Below are 14,382 nucleotides of genomic sequence, written 5' to 3'. Positions count from 1 at the left end.
GGCATATTCTAGTATACTCTGCGCCACGTGCGCAGGCGATCTTCGTGGTCGAATCGCAATACATATTTTTCGTCACCGCGGCGGGCCCGATATTTACGCCCGATATGTGCCGCGAAGTACGGTACCGTGAATCGGAGGCCTGGCGCTAACTCGACCTCCACGGGCGGTGATCCGGCTGGTCCGAAGGGGACTCCTAGACCCTGGTCGTCGGCTGTTGCACGTCCGATGGTGGCGTCGATTGTTGGCACCGGGGTATTGTTATTGTAATCCGGAACGGTCGCTGGCTTGCGGGCCTTGGCGGTTAGTTTTTGCGGGGCGGCCGCGTTTCCTAGCCGCCGGCGCACTGGAGGCGGTGGTGGCGGTGTCATCAACGCTAGCATCTTCTTGCGCTGCTGGACGTCGGATCGTTGGATAAGTGTTCCTACTCGGGGCACTGTCCGTGGGGGTTGACTGGTTCGGCGGAGGCTCGTCGTGTTTGTTGCCGCTGGTTCCGCTGGCCCTGCTGGGTTGGGTGCACGCTTTGTAGGAGCGACTGCTTTTTCGGGGCCTTCCCCGCTTTCGGCCTGTCCGGTCGGTGTTCTCGGGCTGCTGCTTTTCGGCATCAGAAGTCGATTCCACAGCTCGTCAAGTCGCGGTCTGGTAGGATCGTATCCAGGCGGATCTGCGCATTCTAAGAGATGATCGATGTCTTCTAGGATATCGTCCATGATGATTATCGATTTCTCGACTGACTGGTCCCGACGTCTCAGTCGGTGGTCTCGCCGCCTGGATCCTCCCTCTCCTGGGCTGATTCCCCCGTCGAAGGGGGAAGGAAAGATAATTTTGGATACGGATGCTTCAGGTTTTGGAATAGAGGCGGTACTTTCACAAGTTCAGGACGGCTATGAGAGGGTCATTGCTTATTATAGTCGGGTTTTGAACAAACCTGAGCGGAATTATTGTACAACAAGAAGAGAGTTATTAGCTTTAGTAGATTCGATGAAACATTTTCATCATTATTTGTACGGAAAGAGTTTCTCTATTCGAACTGATCATGCTTCTTTGAGATGGTTGATGTCCTTCAAAGACTTGGAGGGACAATTGGCTCGCTGGATGGAAAGGTTACAACAATACGATTTTGCTCATCGAAAGGGGATTATACACGGTAATGCTGATGGTCTTTCGAGACGCTCTTGTGTAGAAGAAAAATGTAGATTCTGTTCTAAAGTGGAAATTCAGAGAGGGCTTTTTGAGGATAAAGTAGTTGCTCGTATTGTTTTGCGTGAGGATTCTTCTGAGGATTGGCGAAGGGCCCAAATAGAGGATCAGGAACTGTCAATGTTTTTACTTGCCAAAGAAAATTTGCGACCTTCTTGGGAGGACATTTCTTCGAAAAGATTGTCAGCCAAGATCTATTGGCATCAATGGCATGCCTTGGAAGTCCAAAATGAGATTTTGCATAAGAGATGGGAGACTCCTAATTTGAAAAACAGTTTTCTTCAGTTGATGGTCCCGCGAAGCAAAGTGAAGCAGATTTTAGAAGAAGCTCATGATACTCCTTCTGGAGGACATTTCGGGATCAATAAAACGCTGGAAAAGATCCGGAAGCGTTTTTATTGGGCAACCTGTAAGAAGGATGTTGAGGAATGGTGCAGAACCTGTAAGATTTGTATTGCGAAGAGGGGTGCTGCAGATAAGGGGAAATCTCCTTTGCAGATCTTTAATTCGGGAGCTCCTTTTGAAAGGATTCAGATGGATATTTTAGGCCCGTTACCTGTTTCTTCTTCAGGCAATAAGTATCTCCTAATTATTGTTGATTGTTTTACTAAATGGGTAGAGGTTTTTCCTTTTAAAAATATGAGAGCTACTACGGTAGCAGAAATTTTTGTTAATCAGATTGTTTCTAAATATAGGGTCCCGTTGAAACTTCATACTGATCAGAGAAGGAATTTTGAATCACAGCTCTTTCAAGAATTGATGAGAATTTTGGGAAATAGGAAAACGATGACGACCGCTCTTCATCCTCAGTCTGATGGTCAAGTTGAAAGACAACATCAGACAATTTTACAGTATTTGTCAAAGTTTGTTGAAGAGAATCAAAAGGATTGGGATTCCCATGTTTCTTCTTGCCTATAGGACCTCTAAATATGAGGCTACAGGCGTACTCCTTCAGAATTGTTTTGCGGAAGAGATCTTACCTTGCCGATGGATTTGCTAAGAGGTACTCCTCCCAGTTATGGTTTTTCCGAGTCAGCGGAGGAGTACGTTCGAAATTTGCGGCAGAAGCTGGATGAAATTCATCAGAGAGTAAGAGAGAGATTAGAATCAAGGTCTTTGAAGATCAAATGCCGCTATGATCGAAAGGCTAGGCATCCCGTTTTTGAGGAAGGACAGAAGGTTTGGTTATTTAATCCTCATCGTAAGAAGGGTAGGTCTCCCAAACTACAGAACGATTGGGAGGGGCCTTTTGAGATAATTAAGAAAATTAGTGATGTTTTCTGTATTTCTCGTTCAGGTGGTCAGAAAAGCAAGGTTGTGCATGCCGACAGATTAGCTCCGTATAGAGAAAGGGAAGAATTCTAAGAAGAGGTTTTCGAAGCCCGGTTTTCCAATTTTGACATTACTTTTATTTCTTGTTAATTGTTTTGAGTTACTGTGTTCTGTTTTATCTTTCTTTAAGCTTCCTTCCGTCGTGAGAAGCGTCGTGGGGAGATCCTCGAGCCTGAGCATCAAGCAAGATCTTCAAGCTCGTGCTTCAAACTGAAAAGAAGTCTGCCTCGCCCCCAGTTTTCCGAGTCGTGGTTTTTCCGGGGGACGATGGGCGAATGCCGAGGCAGGGGCTTAGTGTGTCTTTTAGAAAGACGTAAGGGTCCACGACGATTACCCCCACTTTGCCCGAAAAATGGAAGAGAGAAGTGCGCAAAGCTCAAGACGAAGAGTCAAGAGTGAAACGCGCGAAAATTTCAAGAACAAGATTCTTCTGAAGAGTAGAGAAGACTGGGATTGGAAATAGCGGCCGGTAACCTGAGGCAGCAGCCCAGGGTAGGGCAGAAAGTCGCCAGGAGCCCAGAAGTCTTTTCCAAGAGGAAGTTCTTGAAAGAGGAAGAATTGTCGGGATGACAATTTTATGAAGAGGGGGGGCAGTGTTGCGGCCGTGCGGTATTCCGTTCGGCGATGCTAAAATTAATCAATATCAATCGATAAGAGTTTGAATAGAGGATCGGCCCTTGGCAACGCGTCGTTCTCCGACTGTTTTACAGATTTGATGGCCAGATTCCGCCGTGGCCGGACGCGTTTCTGTACCGTTGGTTTAATAAAGAGCGAGTTTTTCCTAAAACAGTGTTCTTCCTTTCCGAAAGTGCTCCGCCGAGTATCGCGATCACGGGAAGTAACGCCGCGAACGCGACAATTTATATATATATATATATATATATACAGGGTGTTTCATTTTAAGTGATACGGTCGATTATCTCGCGAATCGATAATTTTATTGAAAAATTTTTCGAACGAAAGTTGCACAGCTTGAAGGGGAACACATGATGGAAAATGTAAACTTGATCTTGGGTGACCTTGTCAAAATCAGGTCAAGGTCATTAATGTTTTTTTAAATGGAAACCCCTAATTTTTATTACATATTTTTGCAGCTTATCTCGAGAACTTTCCAAAACACTATAATAAAGTTACTTTTCGTTAAGTACTTGTTAAGTTATAAGGCAAGACCAATGATTGATCCAGTCAATTAAGGCAAAATCGATCACTGATCCGGCCAACTAAGGCAAGATTGATCACTGACCTGGCCAACTAAAGCAAGACCGATCATTGATCCGGCCAATTAAGGCAAGACCGATCATTGATCCGGCCAACTAAGGTAAGATCAATTCGAATGTCTTTAGCCGTTGATAAGATATTCAACATGTCGTAATATTTCGAATTGATATTGATATTTTGTGATATGTTTCGGTATGTATTAATTATACGTATGTAATATACAAATAGGTTTTGTAAAAAATAATTTCTCAATAAAAATATAATAGAATATTATATCAATATATGTGTATAATAATCTCGATTGAGAGGGCCCTCGTAATAGTGCCTTTATCACTTGTTATATCATCATACCTGAGCGCGCGAAATGTTAGCTCTATGATTAGTTGACTTTAATCGCTATTAATTTAAAAACTATTATAGCCTCGGCATTTTCGTATTAGAATTTTCGTCTTATTTTTAAGTCAGGAATATGTCATAAAAATTTCAGTCGCGAGTGTGAGACACCCTGTATATAAATATATAACGACACCCGACTCACCCCCCTCAATTACTAACAATTATTAACAATGTTAAAAGTCCCCGACCGATCAACCGTCGGAGCGTCGACACGGCGATCCTTCCGCGATCCCACTGTCGCGAAAAGCCCGACGAACAGCGGACGCGGCAAACCGGTGATCACGCGGCTTCACGTGCGCGCCGCGTGAAACAATAGACACACGGTAAGGCTACCGCCGGCCCCGCTACCGACCGCGCCACCGAACATCCTCGCGGAATTCCCGAGCGCGTTCAACGAATTATCGCGGGGATTCCGAAAAAAAAAGACATCCCTCGGAACTATCCCGACCCGAGTCCGGCCGACCCGTTCCCGACGACTCCCGACCGATGGCCGGCTCGGGTATATTAAGCGAGTCCGGGAGATAAACGAGGCCTATCTCCGGCGAGACAGTAACCAGTCCGATACTGCTCTCGATATTCCGAATCCTCTCCAGAAAAAGCGATCTAGGGTGCTACCTATCGTGCCAGGAGCTTCTGGCCGATCGCTCCTCTAAATCCACCAGCGCACAAGTATTCACAGATTGAGGAGCTTCTCAATTTGGGCTCCACAAAGAAAGCCCTTGTGCACGTATTCCTCTGACGATCGAGAAGCAGGGAGCTTCCTGCATTCGAGCCGTCATAGCCTTACACACAGCTGATCCGTCATAGCACTACACACAGCTGATCCGTCAAAACAAGACGACCGGAATCCCCACGCACCGTCGCGCCCGCGCCGCGCCTATCGAGGAATGCGACGAAATTCGGAGAACCGACCACGAGCAAACGATTGTATATAATACGTAGAAACCGCGCGTCTTTTCGCCGTACCAACGGCGAAATACCTGTAAATACTGTACATATAAAAACAGCCAGTCGGCATTGTAAATATAAATCTAGACATATCAAGAGACACGATATTTTATTTCTCGTACCGAATTCTGACCAAGAACCGATCGACGCTATCCTGCAAAACCGATCGACGCGGAGATAGAGACGTTTTATGGCGCCCGAACAGGGACCGTGACAGAGAAATAAAATATCGAAGAAAATGCCGACGACTGGGTGCACCGTCTTAGAAAAGAAGAGCTAGAAATCGAACTTACGCGCCGTCACGTCGAAACCGAAGGGACAGTAGAAATTTTGCGTCAGCGATTACGAGAGCTAGTAAAAGCGGAAAACGCGGCCAGCGTGGCGAAATCTTCCGACATACCAGCCGCCGCGTCCGTAGTCAAAATGACGAGAACGACTCAGGGCAAGCCATCGCGAAAACCATTAATCAAATTAGAAAATGGGGCTGCCACTTCGATGGCAAGGACCCGTGGGCTTTTTTAGAGCGAGTCGAGGAATTAAGTCTCGCGTACGGATACAACGGTCAGCATCTTATACTCGGTTTACCAGAACTACTGAGAGGGGAAGCACTCTCATGGTACCGAAATCGGCGACACAAGTGGAGTACGTGGGAACAATTTTGCGATGCCTTTCGAACACAATATTGTCCACGCCGTTACCGCAATCAATTATTAAAAGATATCGCCGGTCGCGCACAAAAACCCGACGAAAAATTTCTTAAGTACGCCAGTTAAGTAGAAACCATGATGCGTCGCGCCGGGGGGTTTACAACGGCCGCACAGGCGGAACAAATTTACGAAAATATGCATCCCGAATACAAAATGTATATCCGCCGGCAAGACGCTACCGATCTCGAGACACTCCAAGACTTAGCGGCGGATTTTGAAGATATCTTACGGCAACGAAAAACAACGACGACAACTGCAAAACACGACGCCCCTGCACTCACAAAACCAATCACCGCCGCCGTATATAATCGAGTCGAACACTGCTGGCGGTGCAAGCAACGCGGACATACGCGCTTTAATTGTCAGCGCCCGCCGCGCAAATTCTGCTCACAATGCGGACGGGACGGAGTTTTCACTCGGGAATGTCACCCTCCGGCGGGAAAAGCCGCCGGGGCCGGGACAAACGCGAACGAACCCCGGCCCCGCAAGTAACGTTCACGCCACGACCGCACCTCCAAATCAAGATTTGCAATCAATCAATAATCGCGTTCGTAGATACCGAATCCGAAATTTCGTTCATCAATCGGGACTGCACGCCGTATGCAGGAACTCCGTTTCGTACCCGACGACACCGCGAGTCAGGCCAAACTCGCGGACGGCTCACCCATAGAAATACCAGGCACCATCGAGCTTCCAGTACGAATCGAAGGACAAATCATTGAGCATTGTTTCCACATCCTATCAGAATTAGAAAGCGAAATGCTCATCGGAGTAGATCTGTGGGGAAAATCAAATATAAGGCTTATGCCACCGCGATTCGGTAGGAGAAAAGACCTCACGCCGGCCCGCGTCTCCGCCGCTAGACAATGCGGCGAAACCGAAAGCATCAAGCTCCATCACTTTTTGGAAAATGAAATGCGGAAATTCACGGAGGTTCGGGATCCGACCGAACTTCTGCGGCACCATATCCACCTGAAAAAAGGCACGCTTCCAATCAAACAAAGATACCGGCCGCGTAACCCGGCGATGCAGCGCGTGATCGACGAAGTAGACAGCATGCTGCGCGAAGGAGTAATCGAACCATCTGAAAGCGCATGGAGTTCGCCGGTAGTAATCGTCCGAAAACGTGATGGCAGACCGCGGTTTTGCATAGATTTCCAACGCTTAAATGAAGTCACCGAGCGAGACGCGTACCCGCTTCCATAGATCACGGCCACTCTGGATAAATTACGCGGGGCACAATTTTTATCAACCTTAGATTTACGGAATGGCTACTGGCAGGTATCACTGACTCTCGCAAGCCGACCGCTGACGGCATTTACCGTACCGGGGATTAATGCAATTTAAAGTAATGCCATTCGGATTACATGCAGCACCAGCCTCATTCCAGCGACTACTGGATCACGTGATCGGTCCAGAACTAGAACCTTTCACATTCGCTTACATAGATGATATTATCGTGGCGAGTCGTACGTTTTCCGAACATCTCGAACATCTCGTCGAGGTTTTCCAACGACTACGCGCCGCTCGTCTGCGAATTAATCCGGAAAAATGCCGATTCTGCGTAAACGAGTTGAAATATCTCGGCCACGTCGTGGGCCGACAGGACATCCGAACGGACCCTGATAAGACAGAGGCCATACTAGACTGGCCATCCCCGACGACCGTCAAGCAGGTCCGGCAGTTCGTGGGAATTGCCTCATGGTATCGTCGATTTATACAGGATTTCGCGACGGTTGCCGCCCCGCTCACTGCGCTGACAAAGAAGAACGCTCGCTGGACTTGGGGAAAACTCCAGAGACGAGCCTTCGAAACGTTGAAAAACCGTTTAACTACCGCACCAGTATTAGCCTGCCCAGATTTTTCCCGACAATTTTTCCTGCAAACCGATGCCAGCACGACCGGAGTGGGCGCAGTACTCACGCAATTTTTTACGGAAGGAGAGCGTGTAATTGCCTACGCCAGTCGCACGTTAAATGCCGCGGAGCAAAATTATAGCGCCACGGAATTGGAGTGTCTCGCGGTCGTGTGGGGGATTAAGAAAATGAGGGGATATCTCGAAGGATATCAATTCACGGTGATAACGGACCATCAATCGCTAAAGTGGCTACAAGGCCTAGAATCACCGACAGGAAGACTAGGACGTTGGATGTTCGAATTGCAGCAATACCAATTCAATATCCGCTACCGAAAGGGAACCCTCAACCGCGTGGCGGACGCCCTTTCGCGACAAACAACCGTTGCCGCGATACAACCGACGCGGTGCTCATGATACGACCGGATATAGGGAGAAATTAGAGCCAAACCCCACGAACTACCAGACTATTGCATTCAGCAAAAACGACTGTTTCCATCACGTACTCCACGATTTAAATTTCCACGAAACCCCGCCTCAGGAACAATGGAAACAATGCGTCCCCTCCCAGGAACGCACCGAGGTAATGAGGCGCGTGCACGAAGAACCTACCGCCGGACATCTCGGAATCGCGAAAACCATCGCACGGGCCGCCCGAGAATTCTACTGGCCCGGAATGTTTCGCGACATCGCACGCTTCGTCCGAAATTGCAAGAACTGTCAAGTCTACAAAGTAGAACAGAATAAACCGCCGGGAATGCACGCCACCGCGATAAATCAACCATGGCAGCAGATTACAGTAGATTTGGTGGGACCACTGCCACGTTCGAATCGCGGATATATGTGGCTATTAAACATGCAGGATCGGTTTTCAAAATGGGTGGAAATGTGTCCCCTGCGAAAAGCCACCGGCGAAGCGATCGCGCAAAGCCTAGCCGAAAATATCTTTTACCGACACGGGTGTCCCGACGAAATCCTCTCCGACAACGGGACACAGTTCCATTCCGCGCCCGTCACACGTCTTTTACAAGCTCTCGGCGTTAGACAGCGGTTCACACACCCCTACGCACCACACTGTAACCCGACGAACCGTACGATCAAAACGATGATCTCGCAATATGTGGGACGCGAACATAAACGCTGGGACGAACATTTAAACGAGCTGCGATTCGCATATAATTCGGCAGTCCATGAAGCGACGGGTTACACGCCCGCATTTCTGATATACGGCCGCGAAATCCAGCCTCCCCGCACCATCACTACCCGCCACTCCACCACACCCGACAAGCCCAGCGCCGTATACCGCCGCTTGCAAGACGCATACGAGCTTGTACGAATAAATCTAGCGCGAGCGTTTCAAAAGCAAGCAAAATATTTTAATTTGCGCCGCCGTGCCTGGCGACCGAAAGTAGGAGAGTGGGTATGGAAGCGGAACCAACAAAAGTACTGCATTTAATGCAAAATTAGCGCCGAAATTTATCGGTCCCCTGGAGGTGCGCAGAACTATTTCCCCGGTAATTTTCGATCTCCGAGATCCTCGGGGAAAGTGGCACCGCCATACGCACCTGCAGAACTTAAAGCCATCTCACGCGGAACGCGAGTCCCCGATCGAGCCGAACGTTGACGAACCAACCCCGGAGGACAACGAAGGCACCCCCGATCACGATGACGCGCCGGAAAGAAAAGAAAAGATGCAGACGTTAATGCCTGTTTTAACCTAAAAAATGCTTCTTGACATTGCTCAGTCCATTCAAATTTAGTCAAATTCTCAGTTAACTTAAACAGAAGCTTCGCAATTGAAGAAAATCTTTTAACAAACTTTCGATAATAAGAGCAAAATCCAAGAAAACTTCGGACCTGTTTCTTATTTTGAGGAACTGGCCACTCAGTGACCGCTTCAGTATTCTCAGGATCCGTAGCGATCCCGGCAGAAGAAACAACATGACCCAAATATTTTACTTGTCTCCTAAATAAATCACATTTCTTTGGGTTAACACTAAGTTTCGCAGCACGAAATCTCAAAAGAATCTCTCTTAAATTCTCTTTCATTTTCTCAAAGGTTTTGCCAAATACTATCACATCATCTAAATAAACCACGCAAATTTTCAAAAGTAAACCCCGTAGCACCCGTTCCATAAGACGTTCAAAGGTAGTCGGGGCATTACACAGACCAAAAGGCATTGCAACAAATTGCCAAAATCCATTCCCCACAGAAAAAGCAGTCTTTTCCCTATCTTCGAGACGAATTTTCAATTGCCAATAACCACTCTTCAAATCCAGAGTAGAAAACCAGGCATTTCCCGATAACTAATCAAGAAGATCGTCAACCCTTGGTAGCGAATAAGAATCTTTTTTCGTAACCGCATTCAATTTCCGAAAATCAATGCAAAATCTAAGAGATCCATCTTTCTTCTTTACCAAAACTGCTGGAGAAACCCAAGGGCTTGAAGATTCTTCAATTAGCCCTTGTTCTTTCATGTCTTCCATAATTTTTTCAACTTCTGAACGCATATGAATTGGAATTCTCCTAGGAGCCTATTGGATATGACAAGAATCCATTAATTCAATTTTATGTTGAAGAATTTCACACTTTCCTGCAACAGCTTGCTCCGAAAACACGTCACGAAATTCTCGCAACAATGTAGCGAAAACTATTCTCTGATCTTCCTCCAACTCTCGGGAATTATTATTAAAGAATTCTTCCAACTCCGCGGGCACAGCTTCGTCCTCTTGCTTAATTCGACGACAAAAATGTTCCCTATGACCTCCACGGAGAAAAGATTCTATAACAGTTTGCATCCCTATTCGTGAAAAGAAATCCGCGCCCAAAATACAATCCTCTCCAATATCGGCAACGAAAATCGGTAACTCTAAATCAAATCTCCCTAACTTTATCTTAGCAAACATTTTAAAACTGATCGGAACTCTTTCCCCCGTAGGATATCTCAAATTTTCTTCCTTTGCTGAAAAACGCTTCCCTTTTCTCCCTATAAATTTACTACTCACCAAGGTCACATCGGAGCCCGTATCCAATTTAAAAAAACAGTCTCTCCCATTAAGAGAGCCTTGGAAAACAAAATTTCCTGATTTTTCACACCCTCTCTCAAAACGCCTACAAACACCCGGGGCATTTCTTCCATTTGTCGAGCCCGCCCCTGTAAGTTCGACAAAACCTATTTTCCCTGCTGTGAAACAGAAAGTGATGGACACTCGGAACGGAAGTGTCCTTGTTTTCCGCACTGCCAACATTCCTTTTTCTCTTGAATTTTAAAATTCTTCTTTTTTTTAAAATTTAATCCCCTCGTTCCACGAGATTCTACTTTGAACCCGTTTAAATCAGGATTGCTCTTATAATTCGAGCAATCTTTAACCTCTTTAAAATCAAAATTTCTCCGCTCTTTTAAACAATTCTCCCTAATAATTTTAATAGCCAAAGCTCTTTCTACCGCGACCCTCAAAGATGTTAACCCTTCTAGCTGCAATGTCTGTTTAACATTCACATCAGACAATGCAATTACAAATTGAGAACAAGCAATTTTGTTACGAACTCCGGGAGAACATTCAGGATAAGCTAATCGAGATAAACGCTCGATATCCGAGCCTAATGCAGCTAAATCTTCTCTGAATCTCTGTTTTCGATTCGTAAATTGATAATAATAATTTTGCGAGGATAAATTTTCTCCAAAACGTAGCTCTAAACGCGCGACCAAATTTTCAAATTGAGAGTTCTCAAAATCTGTGCCCCCTTCCAAAATCGCACGCGCTTTTCCTCGGAGACATGACGCTAATACGACAGCCTTCTCCGCGTTTCCCAAATTATTCGCCCGCACAATTAAATTAAACTGCGTAAGATATTCGCGCAACGGAACACTACCGTCGTAAATATCGGGCTTAAGTTTCAAGTCGGAACTAAAATTTGAAAAAGGAAATGACTGGCCTGATATCGGACGTTGCGAAATCTCTTTCTGCGGACCGGGCATTGAAAATGTTTCCGTCTCTCGACGAGCGCGCTCCTCCCTCAGAGAGCGAAGCTCCTCCAGCGTTAAGCGAAGAATCTCCTCCAAGTTCGGAGACGCCTCCGGCTCTTCCGCTCGAGTACAGGCCCTTTTTCTCGCAGAGATCACTCTCCGTTTTTTAATTTTAAATGATTAAATTTTATTAAAAATAATAATAAAAATAATAATGTATAATAATAATAATAATAATAATAATAATAATAATAATAATAATAATAATAATAATAAATAATTAAAATTAAAGTAATAATTATTAAAAATAAATAATTGAAATAAATAGATTAATAGAATTAATAAGATTTATTTATTTTTATGTGGGAATATAAATTAAGTAATATATTTAATTAACTTATTCCATAAAATTATTTTAAAATATTTTATTCCAACAGTTTACAAATTTTTAATTTCAAACAAATAAATTTTATTAATTTTCGACATGTGGATGCCAATACTTGTCGTGTACAATTTTTGCCGTTAGTCATTTGCGAGAAGAAAGTAGATTTGGTAAAATCGATTTCATTTATATTTATCAAAATTATGTGCATGTTTTTATTGTCCTGTAAATTAAAAACATATCATAAATTATAACCTAACTTAATATTTATATATATGACGAATAATAATAACAAATAATAATAACAAATAAAAATAAAAAATTGTATAATTAAAATAATTAAAAAGTAAAAAGGAATGCTAATGAAGCAATGTAATTATGTGAATAACAAAAAAGTTCAGTTATTATATATTAACAATTTCTCAATAATTATAGAATATATAAAAATATTTAATATCTAAGTAATGAATAAGTAAATAAATCATTATGTTAATTGTTTGAAAGACAATTTTCAAGTATATTATTATTGTCCATATATACAATATGTTATTTTGTGCTAATTCTTATAATAAACAAAAATTGAACTAAAAAAATAAGTAAAAATTTGATATTCTTATAGATTATGGTGAATAAGCTTTTACTAAATAAATACAGAAGTTCATAAATATCAGATATTGTTTATTTTTTGAAGTTCTTCTAACACATTACGGAGACATGTTATAAAATATATAATATATAACGATAATTTAATAACCACAAAAAATAGTTAAAAAATTCGTGCTTGGCATTTACTGTTATATATCTTATTATAAATTATTATAAATTAATTACACTTGCATAATATTATGGAGAATGAAAAAGAAGTCAGATGTCAGATAAAGTTAAATCTGAAAGAGAAGTTATTCTTTGCATATTTTTTTTATATAAACATAATAATATTAATACATAACATACTAATTAAAATAAATAGTAATAAAGGATAATTACCGAAAAAAGCAAACAAATCAATAATTAAGTTATAATAAATAAATTAGATTAGACAACAAACATTTTTAAATAAACTAGAACCTGCAAAATATGTAATATCTAAGTAATGACATATTAGATTAAATTAATTTTGTAAATTGTATTATTATATTTTACAAACGTAACGTTTGTCAATATTTGTAATAAATTTACCCAGATAGCAAAACGTGCCAAAAGCACAAATTGCGAAGTTATGATACATGTTATGCCAAAAATTGAGCAGTAATCTAGCATGGACTGCTGTAACAGATACTACCAGCAAAAATGCAACACATATCGAGCAAGCTCTGCATCATAACATGCTGCAAAAATGCTGTAAAAATTAAACAAAACTTGGCGTCATAAATAACACAGGATTCAAGCATTTTGTGTTGTCATAATATTCAAGAAAATACTCCAAAATTTAGCTTGATATGCTGTCAAAATGTTGTAAAAATGTAGTAAATATCTGGCATATTTCTTCTTTCACATTGTGACAACAATATAAAAACGCGGCAAGAATGCAACACGATCTATAAAGTCAGATAATGGCAGCAGAAACGCAGCAAAAACAGAAAATACAGTGTACCATCACATCTTGACGGCAAAATTTCGACAAGTATAAAGCACGATCTGCCTTATCAGTGTGTCGGCAGAAACGCAGCAGAAATCGAGCACAGTGTGCCGTCACATCGTGACGGCAAAATTGTAACAGAAATAGGACCTGCTGGCAAATCAGCCAGCAAATTGGCAATTCGAGAATCGTACAAAACTCTGCATCTGTTACTAAACACAATAATTAGAAAACTACCGCTAGGTTGCGTTCGTTTCTCGCATGCAAAATTTATCAAATTTTTTATATAAGCGAAATCATATTCAACATTTAAATATGCATTTATTATTTACATATTTTTATGTATGCGCTTAATGCAAGACATAATTATCCAACAAGGTAGTTAACGAAGTGTAGTACTTGGGACATAATACATTATATAAAATGTGCAATGTTTGATATATTATTTGATACGTTATATTATAAGAATCAAAAGAATCATAACTTATATCTTTATGACGCTTTTTATAACTTATTTGTGCTATAAAAAATATATTAATTTCATCATTAGTAAAATAATTAAAAATTATTCTTCTAAAATAAGAGATAGAAAAAAATAATAAAGACATTTTTCAAAATTTTTTAGTAATAACAATTTAAATATTTATGAAACAGAATTTGCTCGATTTCTGTTGTTAATTTGCCAACAAGTTATGTTAGCAAAGCCTATTCGATTTCTGCTGCGTTTTTGCCGTCACATCGTAACGGCACACTGTGCTTGATTTTTGCTGCGTTTCTGTTGACACAGCAACTGATAAAGC

At 42.6% G+C, this 14,382-nt stretch overlaps 1 protein-coding gene across 1 annotated transcript; it reads right to left on the bottom strand.

Moving 5' to 3' along the window:
* Positions 1–10,413: 10,413 nt before the first annotated feature.
* Positions 10,414–11,777, bottom strand: LOC148936930 (uncharacterized). The gene has a single exon (XM_089075557.1). It carries the CDS (start codon positions 11,631–11,633, stop codon positions 10,827–10,829), a length of 807 nt encoding a protein of 268 aa, XP_088931683.1. The 5' UTR covers positions 11,634–11,777; the 3' UTR covers positions 10,414–10,826.
* Positions 11,778–14,382: the final 2,605 nt, after the last annotated feature.

The sequence above is a fragment of the Pogonomyrmex barbatus genome, unplaced genomic scaffold, assembly GCF_055798465.1.
Source record: "Pogonomyrmex barbatus isolate J1 unplaced genomic scaffold, ASM5579846v1 scaffold19, whole genome shotgun sequence".
Taxonomy (NCBI): Eukaryota; Metazoa; Arthropoda; class Insecta; order Hymenoptera; family Formicidae; genus Pogonomyrmex; species Pogonomyrmex barbatus.
This window is presented reverse-complemented; position numbering and strand designations above follow the sequence as displayed.

Bases quoted from the DNA above. Each gene is read 5' to 3' on its own strand.
- LOC148936930 (XM_089075557.1), bottom strand. From the start codon at position 11,633: ATGCCCGGTCCGCAGAAAGAGATTTCGCAACGTCCGATATCAGGCCAG.